The 15826-nt window shown below is 37.6% G+C and overlaps 1 protein-coding gene across 1 annotated transcript in view; it reads right to left on the bottom strand.

The window, feature by feature from the left end:
* VSX1 (visual system homeobox 1) overlaps positions 1-2426 on the bottom strand; it is a 74114-nt gene extending 71688 nt beyond the window's left edge. The window contains exon 1 of the mRNA XM_044060173.1: positions 2039-2426. Within this exon, the coding sequence (XP_043916108.1) occupies positions 2039-2426 (388 nt within the window). The remainder of the gene's footprint in view (positions 1-2038) is intronic.
* Positions 2427-15826: the final 13400 nt, after the last annotated feature.

The following is a 15826-nucleotide window of genomic DNA, read 5'->3' as shown; positions in this document are numbered from 1 at the left end:
TGTTTTCGGTGAGTGACTAATATGTCAGCAATTTCTCAACTACTTTTGTATTTTCCCCATTATGAAGTGAAAAAATACAGATTTTAAGTTTTTGTTCTTACGGGTTAAAATTATAACAACATTAAGTATACTGTTGAGTACCTTATTCTGCAAAGGAAGTCTAAAATATTTTGCTTAGGAACTGCAGATGCACTTATTTTAACAAAAGTATAAAGAGGGACAGGTGTGATCACAGAGATTTAAATAGTTTTTCTTCACAAGTACAATCTAAATATATACAAACATTTAATGGATGCAAAGTCAGAAAGAACATAATTAGAATTAGGATTCATATAAAATCTGTCCAATTTTTAAAATGTCATACCTTGGAAAGACCACTAAAAGCATTTGTGGGTTCTTACTAAAATTAACTGACTGTTTTCTCAGGATCATTGCTATTTTCTTTAGCGTTGTTAATAACTAAATGGGTATGAAACACAAAGGGTGAATTAAATAACCAAGTATAACAATTACATATAATTTTTCAAAAATGAAAACAACACTCAATTTCCCAAATGTTTAATTGTTTTAAATATTAAGCTTTTTTCATTTCACGGAAATATATTTTAGATTTTTAACTATTAAAAAGTCACATTTAACAATAGTGTCCAAAATTATATTATTTTGGAAAAGAACTGCAGGGTTCCCTGTCACAAATATAAAGCACGCTCTGTTGCAACTGTGCTTATCTACTAAATCTAGAATACTTGATCAACACTCTTCCTCTCATAAATTGCCCCCCCCCCCCCCGCCCAACAGCCTAATTGTGATTTTTAAAAATTTAAGTTATAAACACAGTGCCCCTGAATCTGAGGAACCTGCTGATGATTTTTGTCTAAAGCTAGGGTTACTACCTGTAGCTCCATTTTGTGAGTGAGTTATAAACAGTGCTATGGAAACATACATGGAAACTGAAAAAAATATTGTAACACTCTTGACAACATTTTATATATGCATTTGTTTCTGCGCGGACTGTACACCGAAGGGTAACCGCTTAAGCACCGACTATGATCACCATACAAGCATATAGGCTCCGGCATTCCCTCCATACTTCTAAACTGTCCCGGATTTTGACTCAGGTTTTAGCTGTACCCCTCTTAATCCCTCCTAATACTGATGACTTTCTTCGAGAAAAGCTGGGGTATTGCACTTAATGGCAATAATTACAGTTATAGACTTCTTGTACTTCAGAAAATGTGTATTAATTCTCATTTTCTTATTTTGTTAATGTTTCATGTTAATAGTAATGCTATTTTAAAAGTGTCCCCGATTATTTCTGGATTTGTCCCTGATTCATTGAGAGTTATTATTCCCACGACTCCGTAAAAGGTAATCTGTGTAACTCGAAAATGTGTGAATGAGTATTTTCACTTCATCCATTCATTCACAATAAACAAAAATGTTTACTTTTTACTGAATATGTGGGTTTGCTCGACCGCTCACAAATATTCCAACTGTTCCAGGACAAAATATTAGAAACAGTTTATGTAACAAATATCCCAGAGTATTAAGCTGCGCTAGAACTATTGGCATCATTCACGAAGTAAAATACAAAATACTTCAGAGTGGCATAGCGTGAAAGGCTTCAGAGATGAGCAGTCAGTAGACCGTCCACGTTAAAAACTGGGTGACGTTACTGCTCCACAGCCATGGCCCAAACTCCGCAGACTGGGAGGGCAGCCCAAGATTTCAGCACCATCAATGTATCCGGTACTGGGGACAGCTCCTTCAAGAAAAGCATAAGTAAATCACAAAGGTAACTCCTGGCAAAAGACACTTTCACGTCTATAACTTTGTATGAAACAAACACGACAAATGTGAACTTTAATCAAACGTTAAAAAACGCAAACTGTGTGATGAACGTTGATGCTGACACGCATAAAACATCATGGGAAAATGAGATTTAGACTACACTAAAAATTGCAGACTATAATGAAAAAGGTTCAGAACAGGTGCTGGTGGTAATAATATAAACTAAGAAACTAGTTACAAAAATTACCAGAGAAGTGATCCTTCTGTTTGTCAGAGTTGGGGCTGCGAATAAGATGTTCACTTCTAGTCTGGAGTAATGGGATGTGAGATGGCATGAGATAATGGTGCCCTGAGGGTTGCTGGGCAGCCAGTCCACAGAGAAAGCCCAGTCCCAAAGGCAAGGGGCCACCAGTCAACGAAAAGCCTCCCACCCCGTTGGGAGGGGGCTCGCACCCAGTGACGGGTGGAGCTGAAGGGTGCTGCAATTCTGTCTCCAGACCCAACAAATCAGTAATGGCAAAGCCCTTGGATCTTAACCCAGACGGATTCATTTTCAAAGATTTGTCGTTTGCAGTACTTGGAGCAAATACTTTTCCCTTGGGTTTTTCGTCAGAAAACTCCTCTCTCCCAGTCATGGCTATCTGGACCCGATTTTCTCGGGTAGCTTCTGATTCAAACAAACGCAAAAGCCTTCCATAAGTGGGTCTTTTATGTCCCGCCACCACTTTTCAGGAACCTGGCCTGGTCCAATCATTTGTGAATGACCCTTTGTAGGCGTGTTTAGCATTAAACTTGCCGTGCCCACTACCCCCACCCCCCAAACAGGCACCCACTTTCAACCCAATCGTTTTTTAACTACTCCCGAAGTGGATGTGGAATATTTTTGTCTAACGAACAGATTTTTATATAAACTTTACATTTGTTACAATTGCTTTAAATTAACGATAACGGAGTCTAAATGTACTAAGTGAATATATTTCAAAGTTCAGTGTTTATCCCCCGCTCATATTCTTAACCTCATTTACTTGTTGCCACTTTTTTATTTCTGAAACTCATTTTAATTATAAAATATGAGAAGCGCAAAGCACACCAGTCTGCTCCCGAAATTTGACTTTATTCATTATTAATTCAATACTGCTTTGACAGTTTGTTTTATTAATAGGGGGTGTGATTTGCTTATCTACAGAAAACGTTACCAGAAGCTAGGGTAACCATCTGCCCCTCCACTTTGCAAGGACAGTACTGCATTTATCAATTGTGTCCTGCATAGGAATATGTAACGTGTATATATCCTAATTTTTTTAGAAGATCCATATTATTTAACTTTATCGCATCTCAAATTCCTTAAAATGATACAAAACAACAGAACCTACTAACGTTTTACAAGCGATAATCGTATTTTGGCAATAAATTAAAAATAACTATTGTACTGGTTTACATTTTCGTAAATGTTTCGCATATGTCATCTGAAAAAGCATTAGGAAACCTATCTGAAACAGGGCTTAATTTGGGCATAGGCATGTTGTGTTGTCTGGTTGTCTGCAGTGTATACAATTATATTAAGATAGATTATCTTCTAGGATTGTTTTGATTTATCGTACACGCACACACACAGACACACCGTTTACGTTTTGCGAGCGTAAGCATGTCCTGTATTTTACAGTCACTCCAGCACGTGCACAACAGCACCCAGTGAAGAAAACAAATACATTAATAAGGGCATACATAGGTGTGGATGGGGCATGTATGGCATAAATGCAGGCCATGCCCGCAGCTGACGCACACTGTACATTTATTTGTATGTGCATGCAAGCGACTGTGTACAACATATATACGCACACCACACCTCTCAACCTCTTAGTGTAAGAAACCTGGACAAAGCCTGACATGGGGGAGGCCCGCAAATATGGACAGATTTTAAATATTGCTTTTATAAGCTTAAGAAAGGTGCGAGAATAACAGGATTTGTGTCAGAATGCATTTTTGAAGGATACGAAGTCTGAAACTTAAACATATGTCATTATTTAGTGACTTCAGTCCTTAGATCATCCTAGTGATTTGCCAGAAAACCATAAATGTTATGAGGAACCGACCAATAATCCGAAACAAAAATCTGATCATTTTGCGAAAATCTGGACAGCTGAGAAGTCTGTATAACATCACCACCCAGTCATACTCAGATACCTGTGCGTCTGAATGTAAAAAAAAAAAAAAACCTTTTGTTAATTGCATATCATGCTCAATTTCTTACACCAGCATTTACAATTCTAGGCATTATAATTTCAGGCAAAAATAATTTACAAACAATAAACTGCTTTAAAGCGGATCCCTTTTTGATTCGACCTTTTTTCAACTAGACGTTCAGATTAAACAAGGACCTTCTGATAAAGATAATTACAAGGACACTAAGTATTAACTTTACATTATTAAAGAAAGACCCAAATCTCCCCTTACAAGCTGCTCTAGGGATTAACAAAATAATAACTTTCATTTGGGATAATTGTAATTCACATTCTGAGGGGTAGTTATTCACGACAGGCTGTTTTTTTTTTTCTGCAATGTGCAACAAGCTACAAGAAATGTTGAAAGTTTTCTTTTTTCTTAAGAGACCAAAAATTGAATAGCTATAATGTCAACCTGATTATATTTATTTTTTTTACATTGAATTAACTAATACAGAATATTAATATAATTATATACATAAATTTAATGTAGAACTGAGCGATTTTGATTACCGTTAATTAGACATTGTTTGGTTTCTGGAAACATCTCATGCAAATAAGTTAAGGAAGTCTGTAAATTAAACACCAACTAATCATTAATAATGATGCTTGAAGATGTTTACTGGAAGTTGAAATTCTGATGTAAAGCGTATCTTGCTTACCTGTCCAGCACTGGTTTATCCCCCTTGACTTACATTACAGTAAGAGTATGGAACTTAAAGCGCAAAGAAAGCAAATTAAGCAATTTGCTCCCATCTACACTGCAATTAACAAGGAAACGTGTCTAAGATTTATAAAAAAATGGCGCGTTGTGCACACGCTCCCCCCCCCACCCCCACCCACCCCCACATGCATACACTTACAGCCTTGTGACTGTAAGAAGTTCAGCATAGTATAATAATTTCTGGGGGAAAGTTTATTCTAGGTAGGTATTTTCATTTACTGATGTGTCCTTACGGCATACGTCTCAACTGTCCCTGATTTTCAAAGACGTTCCTGATTTTGACTCAAATTTTAGCTTTGACTCATTTGACTTTTGGAGAAAAGGTGGTGAATTACACTTACTATATAATGACAATTATTAATCATAGACTTATTTTACTTAAAATGTGTATTAATCCGCATTCGCTTTTTCTGTCAATGTCTCAAGTTAAGTACTAATATTTTAAACGTGTTTCTGATTCTGCTCAGATACGTCCCTGATTGAGAGCTATGTCCTTCGGTAACTATACAAGTCGGGGTTCCAGACATACACATCACGCAGGACTAGCTATCTTCAGAGCGTCCATCCGTTCAGAGAAAGCGACTGGATTATAATGCACTCCTTTCTCTTTCGTGACGTATGTAAAGGTATACTGTGTGGTGAGAGAAAGAGAGAGAGAGAGCGTGCGCACATCTCTGCGCGCTTCTGTCGAGAGAGGGAGAAGAGCAGCCGTCAAAGACAGATGACAAGCTTCAAAAAGTATGGACAGTAGACAAACACAAAACGATGAAATTCGAATGAAAAGCAAACTACAACTCTGCCACATTTTATATTTTATACTTATATATATTCTCATTAAAATTCGGATGTTGAGCGTGTTGCTCTTGCTTAACGTTTTGGGAAATTGACAGGTGTCGGCCATTATTTGCCTTACAGTCTTTCCATTACACAGTATTAGCCAAATAAGTGTGTGAGTTAATTGTACGGAGCACTCTGAGTTGTACTTAACGGGCTGCATGCCGTTAAATTCCTGCCAGCAACTGCTAAAATGCCAAGCCATTTTCTTACTTGTATTCACTTTCTTAGTTTTGTTGTATTAAAAAGTAGGACTTTGGACAGACTTTCGCTTACAGCATCAAGAGAAAATCTCCTGCATTAATTAGAATTGATAATCCGACTACCACTTACATCCAAATTTCCTGTCCTATTAGATATTACACGATAAAACCCTAATTTATGGCATGGCTACAGAATCAGCTTATTTTCAGTAATTTACATTAAATGATGGAGGTTTAGGAGATAAAGAAGTCTTAAATGTGCATATGGGCAAGCCATCCCAAAAGTTACCATGGTGCACTTACGTGCACACTGGATATATAAATGTTGTGTATTGGAATGGTATACAAAATAAACTGTTGCCTTATGGTTACAAACAGTAACCCACCCTACACACACACACACACTATTCCTTTTCCAGTCATTTTAACTATAAAATCCATTACAGAGTATCTTGATTCGCAGTCATCAGATATGAATGGATTATCCTGGATTAAACTAATCAGTAAATGTTTTTCTGCTCATTATTTTCGAGGAAGATTTCAAGCAATTCTCCACAGCCAAGATTATTAATCTCTTTAAGAGCATAACATCAAAAATCGCTTTTCGCTTTAATTTTCTTCTGTTATCCTCTCTTGCGCGGCAGTGGTTTGGGCCTGACGCTCTGGACACGCGCAGTACTGGGCGGGACCTTTTGCAAACAAAACTTGAAGCCATGGTTGACTGTACCTGTTAGTTAAAGACAGCGGTGTCTTTTGGGTGACCTGCCACAGATAAGAAACGTGAACTTATAATTAAAATCTGCCACATACTTTTTCTTGCCACGTCCTCTAGCTGCAATAAATGTATCTTTACTCTTCCTCCTCAGTACTGTGTGACCCGTTTATATAGCACTGGGGCAGAGCTATCAAAACAAGCTGCAGCAATGGCTGAAATTAGTTACATGTGCTGGGTGTAGTTCTATACATGTGTTCTCTCTGTGTGTGTGGATTGTGCAGTTAAACGGTAAAGTAAGCCTTCTGCAGACAGATCACTACACACTGATGGGGAAGAATATTATCAAAGTCGAAGCACACACTCACTCACACTCACACTTAAATGGGGGGGTATGCACACTGCCAATTACTTACACAATGCAGACATTGTACCAGTTTTAGAAGTAAAATAGACGCACTTCTACAAATGTTTCCAAATTAACTTATTTCTTCAAAATCTGGGAGAGTGAGAGTGTGCATGTTTCTGCAGGCTCTAATGAGACGTGATGGGAGCAATACCTTTCAAATCACCGGTAAACTGTGCGACGGTATTCCCTCTTCGATGTAATAATAATGAAGCCCAACAGTGGAGTCTAGAGCAATGTCTTTTCACCCCATTAGTTAGCCATCTATATTTTGGAGATAAGAAGAAATCAAGTTGTGAAGTAATACTTTATTCTTAGAAACTGTGACAAACTCCACCTTTAGCTATGGATGATGTATTACACTTGTGCCATTGAAAGTGTACGCCACATGCTGTTCCTAAAGTAGCAATGTTAACAGAGGAGGACATTGCCCACGACAGAACATATAAATATCTAATCGGTAAAGGCCTTAGCAAACAATCCCACCCGTCTAGACACTGTAAAGTGAAATAAGTTACATTTTCAGCATTAGTTTAATTCCTTAAGAAAGCGAAAAAATCTGTTAGGGCATTTCTAACATTCTGACTACTGTCTGTTAACACACTTATGTACCTGCTTACATGCTGTTATTACTTGTTGGGAATATTCTTTGGTTAGGCTTGTGTTGGTTCTAGGGCCATTAGCCTAGTACTCACCTATGTACCTGTTAAAACTATTTTCACACACACGCACACACTAAGGGAACTCATAGATGATTTATTATTAGTTCTTCAGGGTTCAACCACTATCCATAGCCAAGAGTTTTATTCAGTATATCTCTTTATGTAGATGACAAGCTATACTACTGTACACAGACACTGTTTAAAATGCAACAATGCCATTGTATCCAGTCGAGTGTAACTAGAGAGCTAAGTTACTCCTGACATATTATAAAAAAATTGAAGCAACCTCTGCCGAATACCATTTCTTTGAGAAAACTCATTCTACATAATTACTTCTCCTTTACCCACCAGTACTGCTGACCTATTTTTGAACGTGGTTACTGGTATGTACCACATTTCAGCTTCCGTGTCACTTTGCCTGCCATGCCACCCTGACCACATAGCTCAGGTCATTTTCTGACATTTGCGTTCTTAGGTCGTGAAGCATTTTTCCCCACAGCTTGCATTCTTCTACCGTGTCTAGAAACCTTACCTTTAACCTGCATATGCCATCTTATTGTTCGTTCCATCTGTGCTGTTCTAGTTCAAGAGAAAAAGATATCTTTTGTAAACACTGAACAACGCTAATACATGCTCAGAGAATGCATATTTACAAAGTCATAAATTTATTATAGCCAAATATATAACAACATGTCTGGGGGGAGAAACCCATTTCCAATAGACATTTAACGTGAGATTTTGGTTAGTTACACAGTGGATATTAATGGGAAATCAGTGTTACAAGTTCCTGCAGAGACTCCTGTAAGGAAATCGCAATAAGCATTCTGACAAAAAAAAAAAAAAAAAAAAAACGTTAATTTATCTCAGAAGGGAAACACGAGACAACAAATAAATCAAAAGTATCACACGAATAAATAAATATATGAAAAAAATACCAGAAACCATAAAAAGCTGAATATGTCTAGAAAACAAAGATAAGAAAAAAGATTTACTTATTACTAGATTGCAACACAAAAGATGATCCTGCACACCTCACTTTTGAAGTATCAAACAGTAATAGAACACAATGGTCAGTAACAATTGCAGTACGTTTTTGTATACTGAAATGCATGCACAGTATAAGGAGTTGTTTCTGTCTGTGCCTCAGGTAGGTCATAGCTATAGCAATAAATCCTACTTTATGTAGTTTCAGTGTTGTTTTTATTCAGGTAATTTTAAGTTAACGCTAAATTATTATTCCCTTTTTCCTCAACTAACAACAGTATTTAAACTGGAAACTACTTACTCTCACTTTAGTTGCAGCTTTTGGTGCCAATTGACAGCACAGTATCCCAAATTGAATTTCTTTATTCAGCACAAAACCATTGATGCAAACATTTAAGTTGTTATATAATCAAACATTATGATCTCCCAAGTATGATACATACTTGGTTTTACAACACTGTCTTTGAGGATGGGCAACATACTTCTGGGAATCTGTATTGTCCTTTGTCACAGATTGCATTTGCATTCTTGCAAACTCACCTTACTAATGCCAACCGTTTCAAGGAACCTAGATCAGAATTTCACTGCGACACTTAAGCAAGGGGTTTTGTCATGTCAAAAGTTTGTCTTCCACAGAAATAACCATGATATCTACCAAAGTTTATTTGCATACTATTCTTCAAAACTAAAAAAAAAACGGAAAAATGTGGAGACTTACTTTTCAGTGCAAAAATATAGTAATAATAACCAGAAAAAAACACCTAAATAGAGAGCCGCCAGTCCACAAAGGTGTAACCACTACAAACTTTTAATTTCACCAAACCACACGTACAGAAACTACTCTGTACATGTGGTTTGGCGAAATAAAACGTTTGTAGTGGTTACACCTCTGTGGACTGGACTGGTAGCTCTCTATTTCAGTGCTTTTTTCTGGTTATGTATACTATTCATGTAATAAATAGATGGTAAATTCATTTAGTGCTATAAATATCTGCATTTGGCAAGACTGTCTTATTTTTGCTACATTTCAGACATTTCAGAGTGTCACCCAATAACCTTGTAGTTTTAATAGCTATTTGTAACATTGCCTGTGTTCGTTACTTACACATGACAGAAAAAGACCAATAACCCTTCATGTTGACCCATTTTTTGCATGTCCTGAGTTTTTCTGTCCATCCTTTATTCCAGATCCCCAGCACTATCTCAGTCATAATTTTTTTAAGTTTAACTTGAGTCTTCTACTGCATAACACATTTATTTACATATTTATTTGTTAAGTTGTTAATCTTATTGATTGTTCCACAGGTCCATTTTCAGCTATGGCCAGAGACAAAGACAGAACAAGCATGCTTGTGAGCATGTGTGTGTATGTATCTCTATCCCTCTCCCTGTCTCTCTCTATATACATATATATATATATATATATATATATATATATATATATATATATATATATATATATATGTGTGTGTGTGAGTGTGTGTGTGTGTGTGTGTAAGCACACAGCTTTTAAGTAGTCCATAATGGTTAGTAGTTGACAGCTGCAGACATAACACTGTATATATTGGCTTAACCTAGGGAGTGTGGAGTTATCCTTAATGCCATTCACAAATATTATTTGGGTGGGAGGTTGGTATAATGGTTAAGGTGTTTACCTTATAGACACAAAGTGCAGGGTTTGATTCTCAGATGGGGTAATTGGCTAGGCTTAAAATGGCCCACAAGGGCAGTTAGCCTAGTACTAATCTATGAACCTATAATGGCTGATTCATCAGATATGTGACATTGTACCAGGGAAGATTGTGAGATGTATGCAAAGGAATAATATATGCTGAAGCACTATTCATAAACTTATTACTATTCATAATCACTTATACTGTGCCTTGGAGGTAAAGGAGAAAGCAGTGCAGCCATGCCTGTATACTAACAACAGCCTAGGGTTTGATTCCCTCAGTTTTCATTTGCCTACGGTGTCAGGCAGTGCTCTCAGGTTACCCATATAAAGGGAGACTTTTGTCCAGTGGATTTACCCAGTTAAAACCAGCAACAGTAATAATAATCACTATACAGACTGCTACCCGCATGGAAGCCAAGGACACAGACAAAAAAACTGACTAGGGCCATACTGAAGGATGCATGGCAGTTATGTCATAAATGTGCTTTTCTGATGAGAAGCGCACAATTTTGAAGGTTCATTGATTGTACTGAGGAATATTGTGCACCATCCTATACAGCTAACAACAACAGAAAGGAGCATGGCACAATCTACTTGTAGTGTAAAAAGACCTAAATAGTTGCACTTGCTGTCTGTGAAAGGAGATATATGCCCTAGTTGAATGCATTTGCATCAGAAGCAGTTCTGTCCTAGCACTTAGATGTTGACCATATAGCCCACTTGTTTTAACATAGAAATGCAACATAGCACAGATCCAAGTGGCATGCTCAGCACAGGCTTTCATGTTGTGCTCCCTGCCAATGACGGATGGTGGTCTGTGTCTGACAGTACTTTCTGCACTGCAGTATACTGACCATGCTCAGTATGCAGTATATTTCTCAAGCTGGGAAGACGTTGTGGAGTGTCAAGAGTATGATTCAGTCTATGAATCATGCTCCTGACAGTATGGTTTTCAGATCTGATCTACTGCACTTTTCATATGCACAGTAGATGATATTTATTAATCCCCATGCCCACATTTAGTGTCCAGAAATTCTCAGTATTATGTTTATTTACATTTATTTATTGACATTTGATTACAAGGAAAGTCTGAATGGGTAGGAGCCCATTTCAGCAGAGGTCTGTGGAGAAAGCTCCAAAGTATTATAAAACATTTTAAGAACAATAATTTTACAGCCTTTAAAATAATACAAAAACAAATACAGTTTAAATAATTATGCCAAATTAGACATAATATGAAAATGTTGGTTAAGGAGAGAGACAAGTTATATGACAATGATTTAATAGTTAGGGAAATTTTAGCCATTTTATGGAGAAATTAAAGGAAGTTAGTATAATATAAAAGTGAATCGTACTACCAAGTGAGATAAAAGCAAACTTATGGTATATTTAGAGAGAAAGACATGGGAGAGAGACTGACAGAAGTAAGAAAGTGAGTGAGAAGGGGAGAATAAGGAGATGTAAGGTATGAATAGGTATTTATCCACATTTAGGGATATAATGATTTAACAGTTAGAGATATTTTAGCCCATTTATAGAGAAATCAAAGGTAAGTTAGTATAACACAAAGAGGAAATTGCACAACAAAGTAAGAGAAAAGCAGGCTTATGGTATATTTAGAGAGAAAGCCGGGGAGAGATACTGATTGAAGTTAGGAAGTGAGTGAAAAAAGGAGAACAAGGAGATGCAAGGTATGAACAGGCATTTGTCCACATTTAGGGATATAGTTTATCCTGGTGCTGAGCAAGAACAGAGCTAGCTTTTGGCTAAGAAGACTTTCTGAATGGTTTTGAAGGATGGGAGGGAGGGTATTGACCTGATGGATATAGATAAGGAGTTCTAAGCTTAGCAACATGGTACGAGTACAGACAACACCCAAAAGATTTGATAGGTTTGTGGACAGACAGGTGTTTTTGCTCACTGGATCATAATGACCAACTAGGAACATCGTTATTTAGAATGTTATTTAATGCTTGACAAGCAGATATATTCTGGATAATTTTATAGGTGGTAAGAAGCTATGTATATGTTAGTTGATGAGGTAGTTATAAGCAATTTAAGCTTTTTAGTGCTATAGAGTGGTGAGTTCTGAAAGGGGTATTGACTGCAAATTTAGCAACTTTGCTATAGCATTGTTCAAGTTTTGAGTTTTGTGATGCCTGAAGGTTGGTAAGGATTGGAGTGCCATAAAGAAGAATGGGGATGAGATAAGTAGTGACAAGTGTAGCTTTAGTTTACACTGTGTACAAAGCAACTAGTTAATGCTCTACATATGCATGTGCATCAGTGAGCAGTATGGAACTTCATAGATGTTTTACTGTTAAGTAAAGCAATTTATACATAAACATGTAAGGTTAATTTTATGTTATTCATTTACAGCAAGTGTGGAGCCTTCTTGCCTGGAACTGTCACCTTAGTTTACTTTTGAATGGCTTCCCTACATGTGGTTGATGATAAATTGATAGGGTTTTAAATGAATGAATTTAACTGGCCATATTAATATTTGCTCAAAGAATATATCCTTGACAAGTAGGCACTGTGGGACTGGTGTTGATGCAAGCCCATTGTGCACTATTTGGAGGAGTTTTTCCTTTCCTCATTGTGCAGTCATAGAGTTAATATATGCAACTTAGAGATAGTGGGGGGGATTTGGGTCCACATGATGGTGCAAGGGGGCTTGCCCCTTGCAAAAGCTCTTATTTAGATCTGTGTTAGAGGGGTTTTAGTTTCACTGTGTTCTCAATCAGTTTTGATCAAACAGTATTTTTAAGTGATATAGTTTGATCATTCATAGAAGTTTTCTGAATATTTTAGGATCTTTGACTGAGGATACTGGAAGGGAAGGGGTTAAGCTTGGTCTAGTTAAGCTTAAGAAAAATAGCCTGAAATTAAATGACTTGGTTTAGGCCATAAAAATTTGTTTCAGTAGGCAATGCATTCCTTGTGAGTTTTGAGAATTATCCATATTCTGGTATATTTTTTTGCGTATGGAGTAAATAGACTGGGTGCACTCCTTCTAAAGCACTACCTTATATGCATTACATCTCAGCAGCTCTTATGAGTAGCTTGCACCCTAGATGGGGCAAATGTCAGTGACCAGGAGGTACTTGGTTAGTGTTCATAATATAATAATAGCCACCTCTCTGGGTTGAAACCATTAACATACTGGTGTAATTGCTCTCTCTGTTGAGCTAGGAAGATGGATTTGGCAAATTTACCTGCAGAGACTGAAATCTGGATCAGTTTTCCAAAAGTTTAATGGCTATTAGAGGGAAGCCATAATCACACAACACATAGAATATTCCAAGGTGAGTGGTATTATCAGCTTCTTGGCAGAAGATGCAAGAAATGCTCTGTCAAGCATCTAATTGTTGAATGATTCTGATTGTGTTCTGGTCAAGATATTTTTTGATGCCAGCTCTATGGCATACAGAGATAGCATCCTGGGTGCAAATAGCATTCTGGGTACTAGAGGAATGGGTGATAGGAAGGGAGGGTAGGTAGGAATAAGTAGCTGATGCAACTTGCCCAACCTGGAGAGAGGGAGGTGGATTGAAGTACTGCTGCAATGGCCCATAGTGGAAGTTGAAGATGGCTGCAGCAGCACAAACAGTCACAGTGAACAGATGGTGAGCACCAATACATACATAGAACTATAGTCATAAGTTAGAAAAAGTAGTGTATGTGCTTTACAGGGCCAGCGTTATGCACCTCCATTTCATTAGCATGAGCTTCAGATACATGAAGGCGGGGGCTGAGAAATTCATAAAAAAATCCTTTCCCTCATCATAAACTGACTCAATGAGCTTATGTGCCTTAAGCTATGCTGGTAGTTCCCCAGCCTGAGGACATTTACAATTCACTGTTAAATGTAGGCAGCTATGATCATTTCAGGAAGATAAAACCAGACCTGCATACTACTGTGATGAGATCAGTCCTGGCAAAGAGGCAGGGAGCCATCTCTCTTGTGGTTGCTTGGATGATGGCCACTCTGGTTTGCTCTTGAATGGGGCCAGAAGCTATGGGAGTGGGCTGATCATTGGTAGGTGTGATGATGTGAGGTAGTGCCAGCTGTGCCAGAGGGAGTAGGTCAGTGCATGTGTAACATGTGCCAGCATAGCTAGCTGGAGTTTTGTAAAGAATTATATGTCATTTGAATATCAAATTGATTTGCACAGATACTTGTGTTGAAAATGTATGTATCAACAGGGGGTCTTGCTGGACAAAAAAAAGAAATATACATGTATTTCAGACCTTATTGTAACTGATGAAAGGTATATATTTTAACAGAGGATACTGGAAGGGAAGGGGTTAAGCTCAGTCTAGCTAAGCTTAAGAAAATAGTTGAAATTAAATAACTTGGTTTAGGCCATAAACATTTTGTTTCACAGGTCTGAATGCTACCAAAGAATAGCTTGTTAGTTTCTGCAGGAAGGGTATAAGTGCTATAATTGTTTTACAGTTTCCAGATGCTGTAATAAACCTTAGCTAAAGTTCTATATGTGTATCTGACACATCAGTGCCAGATTCTGGCTCAGTCTCTAGTGATGGGATAGTGTGGGAACCACAGAATTAGGTGACCAGATGTGATGTCATCCTGTAGCCAGCACTGAAATTGTATTTGAATACTAGTGAGAGATGTGAGGTGTGCACTCTGTTTTTCGGCCTGACAAGACACTCATCCATATTCATCTTGCCTTGCTTTAGTAAGTAACTAGGGAAAGTAATTCTTAAGTCAGGTAGAAAAATATAGTGAGATTAGGTAAATGTTGTTTTCTGTATCTGTCTGAGTCTTTTATTCTGTGTTTTTTTTATATGTCCTGTGAATGAAACTCTGGTGTTTACTGTAAATAGATATTCAGTATTTTCATTTTTTTATTATTTATTATTAAATATATCTAAACCTTTCATTTTAGCTGGCCTTTTAGAAAATATTTAACCTTTGAGAGTACTTGCATTTAGTGGCATTTTTGGCTCCACGTTCCTGAAAGTCTTGCTGCTTGGTTAAACACTACCATTTATATAAATATAAAGTTTAATAAGTGTAATTGGGTACCCTGGTAAGAGGCTTAAAGTAGCTGGGTTTGGATGTTCTGGTGACAGCCAATCTACCTTATAGTCTGGGTTGAGGTGGCAGAGAGGTTAAGCTGTGACAACCTTTCCCAGGTGGGTGTGCATGTTTGAAAATCAAATCTCAAAGAGAGTGTGTGTGATAGCTACTTTGAACAGGGACACTGAAAGCACTGAGTCACAGAGAGGTGGCGGAGGACTTGGCTTAGAATACCTGGCTAAGGACTCAGCTCTATAGCTGTCAGTGGGGAGTCTTATTTGGGGCCTGGAGAGAAAGCCCAGCCCCTGGACTGTAGTTTGTTTTCCCTGTGTGCTCTTAAGGGCAATTGTACTTGGTGCAAAGAGCTGCATCTGAAAATACTGTGTCTGTCTATTTTTCTCACCGTGATCGTTCCCTACCAGTGTCAGTGATAAGGATTGATGCTCCTTGATCCCTGGCCCAGAGGGGGGACGTCACAGTAGGCATGAGGAGGAAAAGTACAAAGATATTTCTGAACGGTAACTGGGGTTAAGTCAGAGGCCCATGTACTTGAACCTTAAATC

The sequence above is a fragment of the Protopterus annectens genome, chromosome 1.part2 (genome assembly GCF_019279795.1).
Source record: "Protopterus annectens isolate FY-2018-M chromosome 1.part2, PAN1.0, whole genome shotgun sequence".
In the NCBI taxonomy this organism is placed as follows: domain Eukaryota; kingdom Metazoa; phylum Chordata; order Ceratodontiformes; family Protopteridae; genus Protopterus; species Protopterus annectens.
The sequence above is the reverse complement of the archived record's forward strand: the minus strand, read 5'-3'. Positions and strand labels throughout refer to the sequence as shown.